This window comes from Odocoileus virginianus, chromosome X, assembly GCF_023699985.2.
Source record: "Odocoileus virginianus isolate 20LAN1187 ecotype Illinois chromosome X, Ovbor_1.2, whole genome shotgun sequence".
NCBI classification, from domain to species: domain Eukaryota; kingdom Metazoa; phylum Chordata; class Mammalia; order Artiodactyla; family Cervidae; genus Odocoileus; species Odocoileus virginianus.
The window spans coordinates 36,976,349-36,989,830 of record NC_069708.1 but is presented as its reverse complement, the minus strand read 5'-3'; the positions used below and the strand labels follow the sequence as shown (position 1 = coordinate 36,989,830).

The 13,482-nt window shown below is 35.5% G+C and overlaps 1 protein-coding gene across 4 annotated transcripts in view; it reads left to right on the top strand.

Annotated features, from left to right (window-relative positions):
- HDX (highly divergent homeobox) overlaps positions 1–13,482 on the top strand; it is a 206,092-nt gene that overhangs the window by 177,445 nt on the left and 15,165 nt on the right. For all 4 annotated transcript variants that reach the window (XM_070461781.1, XM_020880858.2, XM_020880857.2 and 1 more), the window contains one exon: positions 4,468–4,551. In XM_070461781.1, coding sequence (XP_070317882.1) covers positions 4,468–4,551 — 84 coding nt within the window. The remainder of the gene's footprint in view (positions 1–4,467; positions 4,552–13,482) is intronic.

Sequence of the window (13,482 nt, the reverse complement as noted above, 5' to 3'; positions counted from 1 at the left end):
ATACCTGTCTCCACTGTGTTTGGAAACTTTTCTTCTTTTTAGTTAAATTGGACTCAGCTAGTCATCTTAAATATTGTAGTAATAGAGGAAAGGTAGTATTGAAAAATTGAATAGCAAGCAGATACAGCCTACGTGTGGATTAAATTAGGTTTTGTAAAAATGTAAACATTATTGGTATATAAAGATGTTCTCAAAGCAGCTGTTTTAGCAGTATCTGTTCATATTCTGACTCAATCCAGTAATTCAGAAATCAAGATGGTATTAACCCAAAGTCAGACATAAAGGAAAATATTGTGCTGTTGTTTTTGTTTTCAAATCAGTGTTTTTTGCTTCATTGTAATCTTTACAATTGGCCTATATAATGGATTTTTCTATTACAAAATTGCTGTAACTTCAAGATTTACCCTGGCTTCCACTACAAACACTATTTATCTAGCATTATAATTTTGTCACATCACTTTAATAAAACTTGAGCACATAAAATGCAGTTTTGTTCTTTTTTGCTATATATAAACAATATATAACAGTGTTTTCCGCATACAGAGTGTAGTTTAAGATTGTATTTTACTGATTTCAGTCCTGATTTAAGTTGATGGTTGACCTAACTAAATTGAATGGGCATATAGAAAAATTAGCTTTTATTTTGAGGCAAAGTTGTGTTTTCATTAGATAGCTAGTAATAATTGTTTTCCACAATTATTAATTGTGCCAATATTCTTAATTCCACTATTTAATAATTTCCTTTGCTCTAGATTTGAGTAATACTATTACAAATTATATGCAGTTATATACAAATTGGAAACTTTGTTCCCCTAAAGACATGCTCATTTTCTGTTTGAATTTCTCAGCATTGAATCTCCCCTGTGGCAGCCATTTGAAAATAATGAATGAAGTCCTGGCATGAGATGACTCACAGTCACTAAGGCACCTAATTTATCAAGAAAAATTTGTTTTCAGAGACAAAACTTCAAATTTTCAAAGGTTTATTTCCTCTGCCTATAACTTTTGAGTGTCCCCAATTATTCATGGATGGCAAATCACAAAGACATACAAGACCTATTTATACGCACAAATCTATACAGTGGCCCCTCAAGCTTTCTCTCTTGATTACTTAGCTCTGTTTTCCCAGAAGCTATCCAAATATAAAAATTTAAACAACAGCATCAAAAAAAGATATCAAATCAGTGTTCTTGTGAGAGCCAACATAAGTAAGCCCCAAGTTTATAGTTATTATAATAGAAAACAAAACATTAGATTCATCTCCAGGCAGCAGTACAAAGCAATTCCTTTGCAGCTGTCTTTCTGACTCAGAAGACTGATGGTAACAAACCCTGTTATGGTATCATATCCCCAAAGGCAATATATCAAATATAATCATTCCAAGTTCGTTTGTGATTTTTAATCACCATATCAATTGCTGGCTAGGAAATTTGATTTCAAATTCTGCCTGTGACATGTTGCTATTAATGTGATTGTTCTTAAAAGACTGCCTAGTGACTCACTCTAGCTTAGCTTTTCTCTTTTTAAATTTTCTTTTGGGTTGGCAGGGTTTAAATGTTTAAAGTGTTTTTTTTTTTCTTTTTTAACTGAATTATTCATATGCAAAAGAAAAAATTGAAGCAGATTTGTCTTTGGGTTTTGGTTTTGTTTTTCTTTAAAAAGAATTCTATGATTAGAGATTCTATGGTTGGAGCTTATCAGCCATTCTTTCCATTGATGTTAAGCTGTTATGTTCATTCTTTTGACAAATATTTAATTAGTACCTACTGTGTGCAAGATACTATACAAACTGCTGTACGTCAATTCTAAAGCTAAGGGCAGTTTTTTTTTTTTCTTGGGGATGGACTTGATCACTGCCTCCTGTACAACATCACGAACCTCCATCCATAGTTCAATGTTCACTATGGACAGAGGTTCATGACAATGTACAGGAGGCAGGGATCAAGACAATCCCCTAAAAAAGAAATGTAAAAAAGGCAAAGTGGTTGTCTAGGAGGACTTACAAATAGCTGAGAAAAGAAGAGACACTAAAGGCAAAGGAGGAAAGGAACGATATATCCATCTGAATGCAGAGTTCCAAAGAATAGCAAGGAGAGGCAAGAAAGACTTCCTCAGTGATAAATGCAAAGAAATAGAGGAAAACAATAGAATGGGAAAGACTAGAGATTTTTTCAAGAAAATTACAGATACCCAAGGGAGCATTTCATGCAAAGATGGGCACAATAAATGACAGAAATTGTATGAACCTAAGAGAAGCAGAAGATATTAAGAAGAGGTGGCAAGAATACACACAAGAACTATACCAAAAAAAAAAAAAATCTTCATGACCCAGATAACCACAATGGTGTGATCACTCACCTAAGAGCCAGACACCTTGGAATGCAAAGTCATTGCTTAGCAATGCTTAGCTATGAACAAAGCTAGTGGAGATGATGGAATTCCAGTTGAGCTATTTCAAATCCTAAAAGATGATGCTGTGACAGTGCTGCACTCAATATGCCAGCAAATATGGAATACTCAGCAGTGGCCACAGGACTGGAAAATGTCAGTTTTCATTCCAATCTTAAAGAAAGACAACACCAAGGAATATTCAAACTACTGCACAATTGCATTCATCTCACATGCTAGCAAAGTAATACTCAAAATTCTCCAAGCCTGGCTTCAATAGTATGTGAGTCATGAACTTTCAGAATTCAAGCTGATTTTAGAAAAGGTAGAGGAACAAGAGATCAAATTGCCAACATCCATTGGATCATAGAAAAAGCAAGAGAGTTCCAGAAAAATATTTGCTTCATTGACTATGCCAAAGCCTTTGACTGTGTGGATCACAATAAACTGTGAAAAAGTCTTCAATAGATGGGAATACCAGACAACCTGACCCACCTCCTGAAGAATCTGTATGCAGGTCAAGAAGCAACAGATAGAATGGGAGATGGAACAACAGACTGGTTCCAATTTGGGAAAGGAGTACATCAAGGTTGTATATTGTCACCCTGCTTATTTAGCTTATATGCAGAGTACATCATAGGAAATGTTGGGCTGGATGAAGCACAAGGTGGAATCAAGATTGCTGATGGGAGAAATATAAATAACCTCAGATATGCAGATGACACCACTCTTATGGCAGAAAGTGAACAAGAACTAAAGAGCTTCTTGGTGAAAGTGAAAGAGGAGAGTGAAAAAGTTGTCTTAAAGCTCAAAAAACTCAGATCATGGCTTCTGGTCATGGCAAATAAATGGAGAAATAATGGAAATAGTGAAAGACTTTATTTTCTTGGGCTCCAAAATCACTGCACATGGTGACTGTAGCCATGAAATTAAAAGGTACTTGCTTCTTGGAAGAAAAGCTATGTCCAAACTAGACAGCATATTAAAAATCAGAGACATTACTTTACCGACAAAGGTCCATCTAGTCAAAGCTATGGTTTCTCCAGTAGTCATGTATGGATGCGAGGGTTGTAATATAAAGAAAGCTGAATGCCAAAGAATTGATGCCCTTGAACTGTGGTGTTGGTGAAGACTCTTGAGAGTCCCTTAGACTGCAAGGAGGTCTTACCAGTCAGTTCTGAAGGAAGTCAGTCCATCCTGAATATTCTTTGGAAGGACTGATGCTGAAGCTGGAAACTCCAATACATTGGCCACCTGATGAAAAGAACCAACTTATTTGAACAGACCCTGATGCTAGGGAAAGATTGAGGGCAGGAGGAGAAGGGAATGACAGAGGAGGAGATGTTTGGATGGCATCACTGACTTGATGGACATGAGTTTGGGCAAGCTCCAGGAGTTGGTAATGGACAGGGAAGCCTGGTGTGCTGCAGTCCACGGGATTGCAAATAGCTGAACACGGCTGAGCAACTGAACTGAAGGGCAGTTTAGTGTTTCTCTTGTTTTTGCTCTCTCTCTCTTCTCACTTACTGTCCAGTGAAGGAAACAAATCACCATACTCTTATCACCATTATATTCTAAATGTCTGCTTTCAATTATCTCACTAATGGAGAGTTGTGAATCAGTGGATTTTTTTGGGGAAAAAAAAAACAAAACAAAACTGTATTTGACTTTGCAATGAATGTTGATATTTTGCATTACAAGTTGCAAAGAGAAATACGAAAGTGTAAAGAAGAAAGTTCTGACAGCCAATTAAACTTTTAGTCCACCTTTACAGAAAACAAATTCCCTGTTCCTGAAGGGCACTATTTAAGCAGAGTTTGATTACTTATTTTTTCAAGGATATTATGAAAGTGATTTTTCTATTTTAAATTATATTACAATAACTTTCTATTACTAAAGGAGGTGGCTCAGACACATACTAGGTGTAAGGCTGAGGAACCATTTAGAACTTACTCTTGATAACCTAGACTAGAAAACCCCATCGCTAAAACTGAACATTGAAAGATATGCTCTATACATTATTGAGTGTAACGGTGATGATGATATATATTTATGAAAACTTCTCTACTTGTGTTACAGAAAATAGAAATTATTGATGATGAAGAAAGTGATATGCTAAGTAATTCTGAAGTAGAGCAAGTGAATTCTTTCTTGGATTATAAGGTAATTTCAGATCCTTAATTTTTTAAGAGAAGGTATTAAAGGAGGTTGGTGATAGACAGGAATCCTGGCATGCTGCAGTCCATGGTATTGCAAAGATTCAGACATGACTGAGTGACTGAACTGAACTGACTGATTAAAAGAGGTAGACTTTTACAGTACCTATGTACCAGTTTTTTTCACTTCCATTTTCCATTTGATAAATTAAGCATCCTGAGGCTCTGCATTGACTCGCTCAGGCATCTGGATATTAGTCATTGTGCTGGGCATTTTAATTAATGCTGGTCAGTTTAGTGGTTAAGGTCTTAAGAACAGTTTGCTGAGCAGCAGTAAGTATTAATGCTGCATTGCAAGATGAGGCATAGTGGTGGTTAGTGTGAAATTTATGACAATAGTTTTTTTAAAGCCTATGTTCATTTTTAAATGATTGCAAAGGGGATATTTTCCCTAGTGTTCCTTGTTAATTTTATCTTGAGTTTCAGTTTATGAAGATTTTTTAAAAACATATAATAATATACCTGTTTTAGAAGAAGTTTAAAAACAATCCCCATGGCAATTACTGAATTAATATGAATACAGATGACCTTTTCTTAATGTCACTTGTTACTAAAATGAAAGACTTACTTTGACAGCATGCCATACATAATTTTGTTTTTTAAAAATTTTTGACATAAGCTATCAGTCTAGATGTTGATATGTTTTTCATAGATGTTTAATTGTTGTCCCTTTGTTAATCCATGTCATATCTTACTAGGTAGCTTTGGGACCTTCTGAAATTTTGACCACAGAGTCATTTTTTTCATAGATAATAGTAATTTTAAAATGTTAACAAAAGATAACATTTAATCAGAAAGATAGCAGCTGTCATTAACCTTTTTCAGTTTTATTATAATTGAAAACTATGTAATTCAACATATTCTGTTTTTCAACTGTTTATGACATGTCAGACTTTAAAATATTGAACATTGTAAACACAGAAGGAAATTATTTTTTGAAATTTATTTCCTAAGTGGTCAAAAAGCACAATATAATCCTGTATTTAAACTATATTTTAACTAATAAAATTATAAGGTTGTTGGTTGTGAAGTACAAGAGATCATTCTAATCTCTCCATGGTCATATAACATTTATAAATGTCCAGTCCAGGGTTTAAATGGCTTTGCAAACCATCGCTTGGCACAGGCTATGGAAATTACTGATGATACGACTGGGTTGCACAGCTATTAAGTGTACTCAGTACTCTCAAACAGGTCAGATAGGACTGGTCCCAGAACTCAGAGGATTCTTTCCAGGACATTTACCCATTGGTGTACCAGCTCACTTGAAAGGTTTGAAGCTGAAGACATCAGCAAGCCAGAGTATCCAGTCCAGAAATGTCATTTTCATTGAATTCTAAAGGACATTTAAAGATTCAGTGTTTTCCATTTTGGTGAATGCTGTGGGAACAAGGGGTCTTTTGCTCCCTTATTAAGATATCTTTTATAACACATCATCATTCTATACAAACTTTTATTAAACTCTCAAAAATTAGCACCTATATAGAAAATATGTCTCTCTATAGTCATTATTCAAGATATTTCAGTTCAACCCATCAGTGAATTTTGTTACTTTAATTCCAAAATAACGATAAGTGAAACCTCATATAGCAGTTCTCATTGCTAATTTCAGTACATTGATTTATTTATTTTTTTAAATATTACTCAGCCTTTATTTATTTTTTCCATTTATTTTTATTAGTTAGAGGCTAATTACTTTACAACATTGCAGTGTTTTTTGTCATACATTGAAATGAATTAGCCATGGATTTACATGTATTCCCCATCCCGGTCCCCCCTCCCACCTCCCTCTCCACCCGATCCCTCTGGGTCTTCCCAGTGCACCAGGCCCGAGCACTTGTCTCATGCACCCAACCTGGGCTGGTGATCTGTTTCACCCTAGATAACATATATGTTTCGATGCTGTTCTCTTGAAACATCCCACCCTCGCCTTCTCCCACAGAGTCCAAAAGTCTGTTCTATACATCTGAGTCTTTTTTTTCTATTTTGCATATAGGGTTATCGTTACCATCTTTCTAAATTCCATATATATGTGTTAGTATACTATAATGGTCTTTATCTTTCTGGCTTACTTCGCTCTGTATAATGGGCTCCAGTTTCATCCATCTCATTAGAACTGATTCAAATGAATTCTTTTTAATGGCTGAGTAATATTCCGTAGTGTATATGTACCACAGCTTCCTCATCCATTCGTCTGCTGATGGGCATCTAGGTTGCTTCCATGTCCTGGCTATTATAAACAGTGCTGTGATGAACATTGGGGTGCACGTGTCTCTTTCAGATCTGGTTTCCTCGGTGTGTATGCCCAGAAGTGGGATTTAAAATACCCCTACCAGTTTGGAAATTTGATCTTCCTTCAAAGACAATCATTCTATTCTCTTTGCACATGCTAGTCTCCTTTGTTTAGGGTTCAGAATCACTTTGTTGGTTTCTTGAATATATTCACCATAAGCTTCTTGAAGTCAGATACATATCTTATTCATGTATATGTTAAGCACCTAGTGCTTAAGTCATAGGTATCCAGTAACTAGTTCCTAGAATAAATTCATATCCTTTGGAAATATATTTAATATTATTAGGCGTGTTCATTTAATATGCAAGTGTTTTCTATTTGCATTTGGAAATTACTACTATACAACCATCAATATTCAGTGTTGGCATAGTGGAGTTTCTGATTGAGATATTTGCCAGGAATCCATATTACTAAGAGTTCTAACTACCTGAAATGCTTGTGAGACAAGTGAACGAGATCAGTTTTCAGGCATGATTAGCTATGTCATAATGCCTCAGGTTTAGCTGCATTTTAAAAACATTAATTTATTTATTTTAATTGGAGACTAATCGCTTTACAATATTGTGGTGGTTTTTGCCATACATAGACATGAATCAGTCATGGGTACATGTGTCCCACCATCCTGAACCCTCCTCCCACTTCCCTCCCCACACCAGCCCTCTGGGTTGTCCCAGAGTACCAGCTTTGAGTGCATCAAACTTGCACTGGTCGTCTATCTTGCATTTGGTAATATACATGTTTCAATGCTATTCTCTCATACTGTCCCACCTTTGCCATCTCTCACAGAATCCAAAAGTCTGTTTTTACATCTTTGTCTCTTTTGCTGTCTTGCACATAGGGTCGTCAATACCATCTTTCTAAATTCCATATATGTATTGGTGTTTCTCTTTCTGTCTTACTTCACTCTGTAGAATAGGCTCCAGTTTCAACCACCTCATGAGAACTGACTCAAATGCATTATTTTTAATAGCTGACTAATATTCCATTGTGTATACATACCACAGCTTTCTTAACCATTCTTCTGCCAATAGACATCTAGGTTGCTTCCATATCCTAGCTATTGTAAATAGTGCTGCAATGAACATTGGGCTACATGTGTCTCTTCCAATTCTGGTTCTTCAGTGTGTATGCCCAGCAGTGGGATTGCTGGGTCATATGACACTTCTATTTCCAGTTTTTTTAAAAGAATATTCACACTGTTCTCCACAGTAGCTGTATTAGTTTGCATTCCCACCAACAGTGTAAGAGGGCTCCCTTTTCTTCACACTCTCCAACACCTATGGTTTGTAGACTTTGTGATGATAGCCATTTTGACCAGAGTGAGATGGTACCTCATTGTGTTTTTTTTTCTGTTTTTTTTTTTTTACTTTTAATTTATTTATATATTTTTAAATTTATTTTAATTGGAGGCTAAGTATTTACAATATTGTGGTGGTTTTTGCCATACATTCACATGAATCAGCCATGGGTATACATGCATCCCCCATTCTGAACACCCCTCCCACCTCCCTCCCCATCCCTTCCCTCAGGGTCATCCCAGTGCACCAGCCCTGAGCACCCTGTCTCATGTATCAAACCTGGACTAGTGATCTATTTCACATATGATAATATACATGTTTCAATACCATTTTCTCAAATCATCCCACCCTCACTTTCTCCCACAGAGTCCAAAAGTCTGTTCCTTACATCTGTGTCTATTTTGCTGCCATGCATATAGGGTCGTGATTACCATCTTTCTAAATTCCATATATATATATTAGTATACTGTATTGCTGTTTTTCTTTCTAACTTACTTTGCTCTGTATAATAGGCTCCAGTTTCATCCACCTCATTAGAACTGAGTCAAATGCATTATTTTTAATAGCTGAATAATATCTAATTGTGTATATGTATCACAGCTTTCTTATACATTCATCTGTTGATGGACATATAGGTTGCTTCCATATCCTGGCTATTGTAAACAGTGCTGCAATGAACATTGGGGTACAGGTGTCTCTTTCAATTCTGGTTTCCTCAGTGTGTATGCCCAATAGTGGGATTGCTGGGTCGTATGGCACTTCTATTGCCATTTTTTAAAGGAATCTCCACACTGTTCTCTATAGTGGCTGTATTAGTTTGCATTCCCATTAACAGTGTAAGAGTATTCCTTTTTCTCTGCACCCTCTCCAGCATTTATTGTTTGTAGATTTGTGATATCAACCATTCTGACCAGGGTGAGATGGTACCTTTTTGTGGTTTTGATTTGTATTTCTCTGATAATGAGCAATGTTGAGCATCTTTTCATGTGTTTTTCAGCCATCTGTATGTCTTCTTTGGAGAAATATCTGTGTAGTTCTTTGGGTCTACTGTGTAGTTTTTTGGGGTATAATTTTTTGATTGGGTCGCTTATTTTTCTGGAATTGAGCTGCAGGAGCTGCTTGTATATTTTTGAGATTAATTCTTTGTCAGTTGCTTCATTTGCTATTATTTCCTCCCATTCTGAAGGCTGTCTTTTCACCTCGCTTATAGTTTCCTTCTTTGCACAAAATCTTTTAAATGTAATTAGGTCTCATTTGTTCATGTTTGCTTTTATTTCCATCACTCTGGGAGGTGGCTCATAGAGGATTCTGCTATGATTTATGTAACAGAGTGTTTTGCCTATGTTTACCTCTAGGAGTTTTGTAGTTTAGATCTGGTCTTACATTTAGGTATTTAATCCATTTTGAGTTTATTTTTGTGGATGGTGTTAGAAAGCATTCAAGTTTCATTCTTTTACAAGTGGTTTTCCCAGCACCACTTGTTAAACAGATTGTCTTTTTTCCATTGTATATTCTTGCCTCCTTTGTCAAAGATAAGGTGTCCATAGGTGAGTGGATTTATCCCTGGAATTTCTATTTTGCTCCATTGATCTATATTTCTGTCTTGGTGCCAGTATCATAATGTCTTGATGACAGTAGCTTTGCAGTATAGTCAGAAGTCAGGCAGGTTGATTCCTCCAGTTCCATTATTTTTTCTAAAGATTGCTTTGACTATTTGAGGTTTTTTCTATTTCCATACAAATTGTGAAATTATTTGTTCTAGTTCTGTGGAAAATACCATTGGTAGCTTGATAGGGATTGCATTGAATCTATAGATTACTTTGGGTATTATACTCATTTTCACTATATTGATTCTTCTGATCCATGAACATGGTATATTTCTCTATCTATTTGTGTCATCTTTGATTTCTTTCATCAATGTTTTATAGTTTTCTATATACAGGTTTTTTATTTCTTTAGGTAGATTTATTCCTAAATATTTTCTTTCTGTTGCATTGGTGAATGGAATTGTTTTCTTAATTTCTCTTTCTGTTTTCACATTGTTAGTGTATAGGAATGCAATGGCTTTCTCTGTGTTAATTTTATATCCTGTAACTTTACTATACTCTTTGGTTAGCTCTAGTAATTTTCTGGTGGTGTCTTTAGGGTTTTCTATGTAGAGGATCGTGTCATATGCAAACAGTGTGAGTTTTACTTCTTCTTTTCCAAACTGGATTCCTTTTATATCTTTTTCTTCTCTGATTGCTGTGGCTAAATCTTCCAAAACTATGTTGAATAGTAGTGGTGAGAGTGGTCTTGTTCCTGACTTTAAGGGAAACACTTTCACTTTTTCGCCATTGAGGATAATGTTTGCTCTGGGTTTATCATTTATGACTTTTATTATGTTGAGTTATGTTCTTTCTATGTCTGCTTTCTGGAGGGTTTTTATCATAAATGAATGCTGAAATTTGTCAAAGGCTTTCTCTGCATCTATTGAGATAATCGTATGGCTTTTATAATTGTTGAATTCTGTTTGTTAGAATTTTGTTAAGGATTTTTGCATCTATGTTCATCAGTGATATTGGTCTCCAGTTTTCTTTTTTTGAGGCATATTTTTCTGGTTTTGGTATTAGGGTGATGGTGGCCTCATAGAATGAGTTTGGAAGTTTACCCCCCTCTGCAAGTTTCTGGAAGAGTTTGAGTAGGATAGGTGTTGGGTCTTCTCTAAGTTTTTGGTAGAATTTAGCTGTGAGGCAATCTGGTCTTGGGCTTTTGTTTGTTGGAAGATTTCTGATTACAGTTTCGATTTCTGTGTTTGTGATGTGTCTGTTAAGATTTTCTATTCCTTCCTGGTTCAGTTTTGGAAAGATATACTTTCTAAGAATTTTCCCATTTCTTCCAAGTTGTCCACTTTATTGGCATATAGTTGCTGATAGTAGTCTCTTATAATCGGGTGTATTTCTGTGTTGTCTTTGTGATTTCTCCATTTTCATTTCTAATTTGGTTGATTACATTCCTCTTCCTTTATTTCTTGATGAGTCTGGCTGATGTTTTGTCTATTTTATTTATCTTCTCAAAGAACTAGCTTTTATCTTTGTTGATTTTTACTATGGTCTCCTTTGTTCCTTTTAAATTTATTTCTGCCCTAATATTTATGATTTCTTTCCTTCTACTAAACCTGGGTTTCTTCATTCTTCTTTTTCTAGTTGCTTTAGGTGTAGAGTTAGGTAATTTATTTGGTTTCTCTCCTGTTTCTTGAAGTAAGCTTGTATTGCTATGAACCTCCTCCTTAGCACTACTTTTACTGAATCCCAGATATTTGGGGTTATTGTGTTTTCATTTTCATTAGCTTCTATGCATATTTTGATTTCTTTTTATTTCTTCTGTGATTTGTTTGTTATTCAGAAGTGTGTTTTTTAGCCTCCATATATTTGTATTTTAATAGTTTTTTTTTTTCCTGTAGTTGACATCTAATCTCACTGCTTTGTGATCAGAAAAGATCCTTTAGATGATTTCAGTTTTGTGAATTTACCATGGCTAAATGTATGGCCCCAGATGTGATCTATCCTAGAGAGGATTCTGTGTGCACTTGAGAAAAAGGTGAAATTCATTGTTAATGGGTGAAATGTCCTATAGATATCAATTAGGTCTGACTGGTCCATTGTATCATTTAAAGTTTCTGTTTCCTTGCTAATTTTCTGTTTAGTTCATCTATCCATAAGTGTGAGTGGGGTATTAATGTCTCCCACTATTATTGTATTAATGCTAATTTCCCCTTTCATACTTGTTAGCATGTTGCCTTATATATTGTGGTGCTCCTATGTTGGGTGCATATATATTTATAATTGTTATATCTTCTTCTTGGATTGATCCTTTGATCATTATGTAGTGTCCTTCTTTGTCTCTTTCCATGACTTTATTTCAAAGTCTATTTTATTTGATATGAGTATTGCTACTCCTGCTTTCTTTTGGTTTCCATTTGTGTGAAATATCTTTTTCCAGCCCTTCACTTTCAGTCTGTATGTGTCCCTTTTGAGGTGGGTCTCTTGTAGACAACATATATAGGGGTCTTTTTTTTTATCCATTCAGTCAGTCTTTGTCTTTTGGTTGGGGCATTCAACCCATTTACATTTAAGGTGATTATTGATAAGTATGAACCAGTTGCCATTTACTTTGCTGTTTTGGGTTTGAGTTTACATGCCCTTTCTGTGTTTCCTGTCTAGAGAAGATCCTTTAGCATTTGTTGGAGAAATGATTTGGGGGTGCTGAATTCTCTCAGCTTTTGTTTGTCTGTAAAGCTTTTGATTTCTCCTTCATATTTGAATGAGATCCTTGCTGGGTACAGTAATCTGGCTTGTAGGTTTTTCTCTTTCAACCCTTCAACTATGTCCTGCCATTCCCTTCTGGCCTGAAGAATTTCTATTGAAAGATCAGCTGTTATCCTTATGGGAATCCCCTTGTGTGTTACTTGTTGTTTTTCCCTTGCTGCTTTTAAAATTTGTTCTTTGTGTTTGATCTTTGTTAATTTGATTAATATGTGTCTTGGGGTGTTTCGCCTTGGGCTTATCCTGTTTGGGACTCTCTGGGTTTCTTGGACTTGGGTGGCTATTTCCTTCCCCATTTTAGGGAATTTTTCATCTATTATCTCAAGTATTTTCTCACTGCCTTTCTTTTTGTCTTCTTATTCTTGGACTGCTATGATTCAAATGTCGGGGCATTTGACATTGTTCCAGAGGTCTCTAAGGTTGTCCTCATTTCTTTTAATTCTTTTTTCTTTTTTCTCTCTGCTTCATTTATTTCCACCATTCTATCTTTCACCTCACTTATCCTATCTTCTGCCTCAGTTATTCTACTGTTGGTTCCCTCCAGAGTGCTTTTGATCTCACTTTTTGTATTATTCATTATTGATTGACTTTTTTTTATTTCTTCTAGGTCCTTGTTAAATTTTTCTTGTATCTTCTCAATCTTTGTCTCCAGATTATTTATCTGTAACTCCATTTTGTTTTCAATATTTTGTATCATTTTTATTATCATTATTCTGAATTCTCTTTCAGGTAGACTCCCTATCTCCTCCTCTTGTTTGGTTTGGTGGGCATTTATCATGTTTCTTTACCTGCTGAATATTTCTCTGCCTTTTCATTTTGTTTAGATTGCTGTGTTTCATGTGGCCTTTCTCTAGCCTGCAAGCTTTTGGTTCCTTTTTATTGTGGAGGTTTTCCCCTGTGGGTGGGGTTGGACGAGTGGCTTTCAAGGATTCCTGGTTAGGGAAGCTTGTGTCAGTGTCCTGATGGGTGGAGCTGGACCTCTT